This window comes from Etheostoma cragini, chromosome 14 (assembly GCF_013103735.1).
Source record: "Etheostoma cragini isolate CJK2018 chromosome 14, CSU_Ecrag_1.0, whole genome shotgun sequence".
Lineage (NCBI taxonomy): Eukaryota > Metazoa > Chordata > Actinopteri > Perciformes > Percidae > Etheostoma > Etheostoma cragini.
The window spans coordinates 11,643,594-11,653,699 of NC_048420.1; the positions used below are offsets into that span (position 1 = coordinate 11,643,594).

The 10,106-nt window shown below is 39.1% G+C and overlaps 1 protein-coding gene across 3 annotated transcripts in view; it reads left to right on the forward strand.

Moving 5' to 3' along the window:
- The window catches only part of si:rp71-45k5.2 (uncharacterized protein LOC560783 homolog), a 2,822-nt gene extending 2,531 nt beyond the window's left edge, over positions 1-291 (forward strand). For 2 of the 3 annotated variants that reach the window (XM_034891364.1, XM_034891366.1), the window contains exon 5: positions 1-291. In XM_034891364.1, the coding sequence (XP_034747255.1) occupies positions 1-96 (96 nt within the window). In that variant the 3' untranslated portion in view covers positions 97-291. The other variant, XM_034891365.1, reaches the window with a different exon arrangement.
- Positions 292-10,106: the final 9,815 nt, after the last annotated feature.

The following is a 10,106-nucleotide window of genomic DNA, read 5'->3' on the forward strand; positions in this document are numbered from 1 at the left end:
GCCAGTGCTGCTCCCTATTTCACCAGCCCACACAGCAGTTACATCACTTACCCTGGACCCGCATTTACCCATGATGCTTTCCGTTTTCGTTTGTAAAGGTATTTTTCCTACTTCCAAAATTGCACTTTTATATGTTATAAACTTTTGAGTGGACCGTACACATCGGAGAGATTTTTCTTTAAAATCAGACACATTCAAACCACACAAGGCCCATTAGTAGGTCCCATGTGTTTCTTGTTGTCGTATCTATATTTCTTTTATTTGTGGTTGTATTTTGTTAAAAAACAACTCATGGTTCTATTGACTTACGTTGTGTAATATTGTTTACAGGGACATGTTATGTATTTTTTTCCATCTTTTTTTTTTACATTGTTTTAAGGTCAGCAAGTGTTTAGTACTGTTTAGTTTGACTGTAGCCAAACTAGTGGCAACTAGTTTAGTTTTAAATAATGTCACCACACTCCTTAACACCGAATGATTAAAGGTATTTCTTCTGCATCCTACTACTTTTTAATTTTTTTATTGTATTTTTTTTTTTCAAGGATAGTTGTTAGTCTTTTTGTAGTTATACTTCTGTATTCCTCCGGCCATGCTTAGGGTTAGTGTGAAGACACTACAACATCTAACGGTGCATGCCAAGATTAACCATGAAAGTCAGTGCAGATGTTAAATTTGAACACTTGCACTTTAAACCCTGTTCCCTGATGCTGCAGTCACCATATTTAGTCCTTGACATTGTACTGGGTTGACTGACCACTGTGGCAAGGTAAGGTGAGCAAATATGTAAAGGGTAAAATCTGTTTGCTTTTCTATTTGCAGTACAGCGCTGCAATGTACATTCTCTGACCCATGACCTGCTCAGTCCCTACGAGCATCTTTTGGTACAACTCACATTTAGGACTAAAATAGGAGGTAGAAGTTTTGTATTAAATACTCTTAGATGTGGGGTGGAGTCACATTAGTTGACCAGCCATATGGGATTCCATTTATTGAGGATACAAAGGCCCAAAGTTGAGGGTTGTCAAAGTGCAAAGTGGCTCTTGGACTGCTTTGACACACCTTTTATAGCACAAACACTCCAGGACAAAAGAATTGGCGTCCAGACATTATTGTCTCACTCTCCATCACATGCTTGCTGTCAGGTCACTTGGATGTCAGGAACACATACAGGTGTTCCTTTATGACCCACTCACTCAACACAATAAAGCTTAGGAACCAGAGGTAAGGACCCTGTCCATGTAACAAGGATTCCCTGAGATGTTTGTAGCCAGGTACACAAGGAAATCCTCTCAGACTAAATGCACAGGTTCACATCAAAGTTTGACCCAATTTCTTTTTTGAAGCATAGCAATCAAACATTAGGTTGGTCTAAGGCCTTGGAGGCAATATATTTAAATAACATGCTCCCGCATAAAATAATTATTCTAAATCAGTTCTTTTTCATTGTCTGCCTACTTGACAGCCCATCTAAATGTCATGCATTTCTCACAAATAACATAAGAGCATGTGAATCTGTCATGAGACTTGTCTGGACAGAGGCCAAGGAAGAGGAACTGTTGGCATAGTATGCCCGCCACACCCAACATACTGTGAGATTATTAGTGGACGACCTAGATTGCGATGCAGCGCTCCCGCCAGCCATCTTTTTTTTCCTACCCCCCCTCACTCCACTGACTGGTCAACAGAGATTACACTCAGAGAGCAGAGCCTGGCAGTCAGACAGAAAAGGCTCAGCATGTGACTGACTTGAGTGACACACTGAGGTACGGAGACAAAAACGTCTTTCCTTTTCTTTGCAGCTTCCTCATTTTTCTCGTGTTATTTCTCATGCTTTCACATTGCATTCATCCTTTAGTGCAGCTTCTTTAGGGATATGTCAATACGTCCTATCTCAGGGTGAAAGGGCCTTAGCCGGACACAGAAACATCTGCTGTTTGAAATGTTTACAATCCTCACATTTTACATTAAAGTAATGAGGAAATGAAACCAGGAGCTTGAGCAGACCATATCGGAGGAAGATAGACTTTGTCTGTCTGTCTAAGGACTAACTTCAGTTTCTGGTTTGTGTTTACTGATTGAATAAACTGGTTCAAGCATTAATCCCCCTAAATGCCATATTGTGCAGAAGATTGTTAGTTGGTGTACAGGCCATTATTATTCTGGATTTCACAGATTTGCTGACCCACCCACCCTACGTGTCTGTATGTATGTGTGCTTCTATGTTACTCTGTTTAAAAATGCATCTCACATATCCTTAACCTAAAAAGATTTAAAATCCACCTCCCGACAGGTGAGCTGATGTTAGTCTTCACTCCTGAACCAAAATATGCCTCTCTTCTCCTTTCAAATGAGACAAGACCAAATTGTGTTCTGGACTTAGCATGGTATATTGAATGCATGTGCATGTGTGTGCGTGCAGGTTTCAGGCTAACACAGTTCTTTGCAGCTTGTTTAAATGTAGGCCGGGGGACAACACTGGAACATGCTGCACTGAGGAAAAAAATGCACTAATTTTAGCATAAACTTAGATTTCCTCATATTTGACTGTGGAGTAATGGAAAAATATCTTCGGCTACTTTCCTTGTTATTTGTCTCATGCTTTGTGCAATTTGGTAAATACAATAAATACAACAGTAACACACAGTTGTGGAAGATGCATTCAGAAGTAAAAGAAGCCATAGAACAACACATGGGAAAGATATTTAATTACAAGTTCTGCAGTAAAGTAGTACCCGGGTAAAAGTACAGTATGTCTCATACAGCTGAATGACCCCTTATTATTCTGTTTTTATCACTGAAAATATACACACGAGCATTTTTGCTGATGTGGTTTGTCGATGTCAAGCCAATTTGAGATACGTTGTATACTATTGGGTCGATTAGTATAGTAGGCTACTGCATAATATCATATAAGTATATCATATGTTGAATAGAAACATATATACGAAACTAGTGTCTAGAAGCCTCAAATAAATGTAGAGTAAACAAAACGATATTTATCTCTGAATCGTAGTGGAGTTGGAGTAGCCTAAAGTAGCATAAAATGGGAATATTCATGTAAAGTACAAGTTTACCTCATAATTGTATACATACATAACGTATTTAGCTACTTCACGCCACAAGAAATGCAAACAGCTACCATGAAATATGTTTAATGTAAAACCAGGTGTCACTGTTGATACAATACCGCAGATTATAGGCTACATTCTCCTAACTCCCCATGCCGGAATGTCATGAGTAAATACTGGAGTTTACCTAAAGGTGTGGTACTCGGAAGTAAGAGGATAAACAAAAGCACCACGTTCACCACAACAACTCAGCCGTCACGTCGCGCTCGTCTTCCTCGCCCCCATCCGGGCCTGCACCGCCCACATCAGCTGCTGTTGTTCGGAAACTACTGCGCTCAACGTGCGGGGCTGTGCTGCGTTCAAGAACTGAGCACAAACACATTTAGACATTTGCACATTCAGGACTTTTGGTAATCACCCTTTTTTGGGCTGAGGATGTTTTTTTTTTTAAGCTGCACAAAGATTCTGTGAATAAAACATTTCATTGGGTTAAATTCTATATTCTATATATATATATATATATATACTGTATATATATATATATATATATATATATATATATATATATATATATATATATATATATATATATAATATATAAATCATGTAACGTAGGCTATATCATTTATAATCTTTAGTGATATAATCTACTGACTTTACACTTCTACTCTATTGCCAAGTGTCAAAGGTAAATATTGTAATTTTTTCTCAATTATATTTTCTGACAGCTATGGTTAGGCTAGTTACTTTACAAATCAAGGTTTTATGCGAACATATGATGCATTTTTGTAAATTAAAACACGCAAAAGTATACGTATACAATAGTCAATATTTGCCTCACCTTGACAAAATATAACTTTACATTAACTTTTCCCCAATAATACTCTAATAACACTCCCATGGATATGTTTTACTGCATTTAACACTTTTACTTTTGACACTTTTATTAACAGGCCTTTGTTTGGGTAATAATAGAATGCAGGTCATTGACTTGTAATGTAGTGTAGCGGTGTGGTATTTTTACCTTTTCTTATGTAAAACACCTGAACAATTCCTTCACCACTGTTCTTTTCCCACTTCGGCAATCACGTAAGCAGTATGTACAAAAGCCCCTGAAGGCAGCATTGCACACCACAAATAACCCCCTGATGTGTCTACTGTTTGAATGTGCTTAAAAGTGCTGGTTTGCCTAAAACTGTTTCAAGTTCCCTTACACTTCTGTTTTAAATCTATACACAGGGATTCATCATTGTCTCTAAAAAATATAATTACACTATATAGGATATGTAGTCTTGTATCTACGTCTTTATGGAGTGTTACTGTGTATGGAAATTTACTTTTATAGATCAAGATAAAAAACAGCAGGCCTATCATGAGGGGCATCTCAGTAAAAAACATTGATGGGGCCTTTAAATATGACAATCAAAATTTACAATACTATTCACTTTATTGTATTTGATAAGTTTTATGATAAGTTTTAGTGTGGTGATGGTGTAGTAGATATGCCACATGCCTTTGGTGTGGGAGATCCTGATTCAATACCCGCTGCACTGCATGGACCATTGTGTCCCTGAGCAAGACACTTAACCCCTAGTTACTCCAGAGGCGTGCAACCTCTGACATATATACCAATTGTAAGTCGCTTTAGATAAAAGTGTCGGCTAAATGACATGTAATGTGATTATATTGAAAAATGTTCTGTCCTGAGCCAATGTGGGAAAGACCTTTGATTTACAACAGTTATAATGCAGGATCTATCTGATTTTGAAGAGTGTTCTGTTTGTCTATCCAACAATAAGGTTGGATAAACAAAAAATAAGGTTAATAAGTCAAGTCAACTAACGCTTCACTAACTATTAACAACTTAGACAGTGAAGTGGTATGCAATACAACATCACAGTTCCAACTTTTCCCCCAAACAAACTGTCAATCTTTGAGAATCTACCACAGTAATCCTTCCCTCGAGCAGTGCAGTATGGTGTAGCCTGCAGTGAGTTAACCAACTGCATGATTTCCCTGACCGTGAAGGAACCTGTGACTTTGAGGACACGCTGTCAACCGAAACATCCTTCACACATATACACACACACACACACACACACACACACACACACACACACACACACACACACACACACACACACACACACACACACACACACACAAATGCGAACACTCTCCATTCTAAAGCCCCACCAACCGTCTGTATTCCCCCTCAGATATCTTTTAAGCAAAAACATTTAGGGAAATGGGATCAGTTTTTTTATTGCCCAGAGTAAGACTTATCTGTCCATAATCATTCCAACTGTGTGTGACTCTTTGTCCCTCTTTCCCTCCCATTCTCCTTGCTAGGCTACGGATGTCCCCTCTCCCCTCAACCAAAACATACCATCATCCCTTATATCTATTTAATGGGACACACCCTCACCCCTACCACCAATGTCCAAACAAACAGTTCTGTCCGCTGTTTATACACAAACCCTGTTGATCCACAGCACATCAACTAATGTTTCTGTGTGGGGGACAAGTGAAAACAGTTCCAGCGACACAACAGGAGCTCCGTTTCCTATCTGTATGTCACAGAACAGAGCGGCTTCAACACATTCAGGAAGAGGCCCATGACCAGGATTAGATCTTAGTCTCACTTTTAGGCTCCGACAATATCAATAAATTTGATAGCAAGTAAATCAAGCTCTGGGTAGAATGGCAACTCTATATCGGACTGAGTTCATACAGTTTCATAAGTTTGAATCTAACATGATTGTTGCCTCACCCACAAGCTGACATCCTGTCACCATGACCTCACATTTTTTCCTCAGGAATTAAAACACAGGCTGGTTAGGTGCTGCTTCCATCCCTGCAGGCTGACCTGCCGCTCCTGCTGCAATGTGCTGCTCCTGCCAATGCTAAACGCAGAAATTAGGCAACAGTAGGTGGGATTTCCACATGTATGAAAAAGGAAACATTATGCAAGGGAAGCAGGTTGTTAGTGTTTCAAGTACAATGAAACAACATCATTGATTTGTTTCCAGTGTGACCGACTAAAATCTTCATCGTGTCAGTATTATTCTAAGCGATTTTTGGGTAGCATCAATGCCAAGCCTGTACATTGCTACAGTAGAGTAGTAAAGCATTGCACACGGCACCCACTGAGAGCACTTTTCCTGCTAAGTTTGAGTGTGTCTAAAATGATTTCTGGTGATGAAGAAATTAGCACTATGATCAGTAACTGCAGCCCTGGGAAGATTAGATTGGTTTACTGTTTGTTTATTTTATTTTCTTATGCAACACAAAATGTGCTCGGTCAGATGCATGCTGGTCATTCATAGAACCACCATTCCCTTTGTACTGCATAGCTGGATGGTCTATGGTCTATTCTCTTTTATTTCATTGTACTGCATTGTAGATAATGATTGTATTTAATCAGTTAGACGGCGTAAACACGTGAATGAACACACTTACAAATATTGTTGTGCCTTTGATTTATTAAAACAGACACTAGGCTGATCATGCATTTTTTTAAGATATGCTAATAATTAATTACAAAGACATGTTTGTCTCACTGCTTTGAGAATTTGTCAGCTGACTGTCCCTGTGGTTATGTGACCGCTTTCTTCAACACAACAAATCAGATTTCCTTTCTTTATCATGGTTTACCCATCTTTTCTGAGATTATACCACCTGCAAGTAGACATTCAATCAACAGTTAAGTCCTAAGGAGTGCGTTTAGATTTTGTAAATGTGGGGCTAGTTTGAACTTGTCCCCCAGGAGCTCACAGACCAAACAAATAATGTTATTAATGTTTAACTGTTTATTTATGACCGGTATACACCAGTTCCATTTGCCCAGCCTGGTCATTTAGTAACAACTTTATCAACATCAAGAGAAAACAAGAAAATCTTATCGTAGCAGTTACTGCACCTTAAAGAGATAATCAATGTTGAATATAGGCCAGGCAGGGGGGGACATCACATCAGAACAGCGCAGCAGCTGACACCACTGCTACGGGTGAACTCACTTTACAGCCAAATAAAAATTCCACAAGGTTTGTTTGTCTATGGACTTATAATAAGGTGCAATAATGATTGCATACATCCACAAAACACATGAGTGTGGGCTGTTGGGGAGTAAGAAGATCTCTTTTTACGGCCAACATGCCTAAGTGGTTTACATAACCTATCTGTGAAAGGAACATCTTTTAAGCTAAGCATGAATGGCCTATTAGAAGCAAAAGAAAACGTGATGGGAGAACATGTGACACTTTTGTCTTGTTTTTTTAGATTTAAGAAATAGCTTGAAATTTCAAGACAGTTCCTGCTGAAACTTAGAGAGAAGATTGTTAGCATTTCATATCTGTCTTTTCAATGTGAAAATGGAGCCAGGTGATGGTTTGCAAGCTTAGCCATAAGAGACAGGGGGTAACAGCTACCCTAGCTTTTTACTTATGTTTTTGTATACATGTTAAAGAAATGTGTTGTGTGGGAAATGTTAATGTGTTAATTGAAGAGCTTTATAGGTGCTTGTTTGTGGTTTTTGTACTTTCAGACAGAGCCAGGCTAGCTTTTTCCCTCTGTTTGCAGTATTTATGCTAAGCTAACCATCTTGCTGTCATATTTAACAGACAAACATGAGAGTGGTAACTAACAAGAACTAATAGACAAACTGCATAATTAAAATGGACACCACTGGTCACTTTGGAAGGTAACTTCTTTACTAATGTTACTAAAAATGGCAAAGATTTAACACTGAGGTCAACAGACACTGTCAGTGCCACACCATTAACCACCGTTACAATTCTGTTGCATCACTGGGGTTGTCATGATTGAATTAACATTTGAGGGCCACAGAAAGACTCTGGGATGGGCATGTGTATCGTATGGACAGCCCATAATAGATTTTATTTAATGTAAATACTATTCCGTTTCATGATTTGGCAATAGTCAGAGGAATGGATGAGCTTTGATCTCCAGCAATACATAGTTTGTCTGTTTTTATTATCTGCTCTGTTTGCAGTGACCATTGTGGGCATGAACTTGGAGATCGAACACACTTCAACTGGGTGACCCCTGACTAGCAGAGAGCAAAAACAGACAAGATAAGCTTTCTTTTGCTAGTGTGACTTGTGTGGTTGTACAACATTGGCCTATACTGTATAAGAGGCAGAAGGAGAAGAAGAAAAACCTGTTGTGACCTTACACCACCTTGTCTAATGATCCATTTCTCTTTACACCCAGCTCCTAGAACTCACTGCACACAATATTACTAAAAATAGTTGTGGCTTTCTTTGTATAGCACTTAAAAAAATGATGTCAACAAATGCTTCACAGGATGAAAATTACACAATACGAGTAAATCAATAAGAAGTCATAATGAATATAACAATGAGGGCATGCGATCAATACAAAAATAAATTTGGAAAAATGGTCAAGAGAGGGAAATAAAAATATAGCAATGCAATACATACTAACAAATTAAAAGACATACAGGACAGGAGCTGTAGAGTATCAATTGCCTTAAGATGTATGAAGGGGTGAAGATATCTGAGAACCAGAGGAGCTCCGGCCTTATTCATTGTATGCTTTGTGAAGGTGCCAGATGTGCCCATAAACACTGCAATCAGCCAGGTGAAAGTCCACTGGTTATTTCAAGAAATGAGACACTGCAACCCAAAAATGCTGCACTAACTCTTACCCAGTTGGCTGTCTTTAACAGTAATAACTGGCCAGAAACTGTTGGATCAGACGCAGGAACTCATTCACACGCGGTTGTCACAGTGTAGTGTTTTATTAATGCCCAGATATGTACACATATTTTTGTTTGGCTTCTCTCCATTAGTATAGCTCCCTATGTTTTGCAATGTACTAAGTGACTGACCATTGCATTAGCACAGTGGTTACATCTTTCCCCTCAAATGCAGCTATTGTTCGATGTGTTCCTATTGTGGGCCTCACATTACAAGCCCACAGTGCGGCTATTGTATCTTGACAAGGACCTTTCACACACTCATTGCCAATACTAGCACTTATTGGCAGATTCACAGCGTCACAGTGAGACTCTTGCAGGTGTGGAAATTTCCACTGCAGTGTATGATGAGAAGGTGAAACAAATGGATCTGGAATCACAAACAACACACTTGAAAGATGTGTGTGTAAACACACACACACACATACCTCCGATTGGATGTGCAGTGTGCTGTTAAATGGTGTTAAACCACAAAGTGACCACTCAACATTTCGGATCAGATAATTGAGGTCACTTTTAGAGGGGATTGCTGCAGGTAGCATGTCTTTCATACAGCACTTCTCCTCTAAAGTAAAGTTTGAATAGCAGCTTAAACAGGAGCAAACTGTCCTTTTTGAGGTTTTGATTTTTGCTTCTGTAGGACAGGCTAACTTTGACTAGACAATAGCAGTGCGCTATCAAGGAAAGGCGGTTTGATCGAAGGAGAGGGAAGGGCTTCCCTTTGTACAGACTTATCTCCTCTTGGCCCCTAATCAAGGTTGCAGGCCTGGCTGCATTCTTAACCCCACAGCCGTATACAGCCACAGCTAACCCATCTTAACAAATAAAAAGTGTAAAAATGCTATCATGACTTGTAGTCCTCAGTTAGAGTGTGGTGAATTGTGGTTTACAGTACAATGATGTAAAAAAAGACAAACGGCCTTGCCAAGATTCCTGTCCACTCCCTGTCAGGTAATAGCAGAGAGAAGGAGCTCTGTAATTGCCTACCAAGCTCATTACCACCTAACCATGAATGTTAACTATCAAATGTGTCACATCAGATGGTGTAATGATGACACATTAGTGACAACGCCCACAGCTAGGTTACATTTCACATGTCTTACTGTTTTGTCAGCACCTATGTGTTATGTTAAACAACAACTAGGCCTACTAAACTCCACATGAAAAAAAAGCCTGTAGGGGATTTAAAAAAGTTACAGAAGTCACTATGAATCCTCAGGCTGATTAATTATACTGTGAGAGTATTGCGATATAATGGAGAGGGAAATCGACTCTTTTCCAGTATATCACCCTTT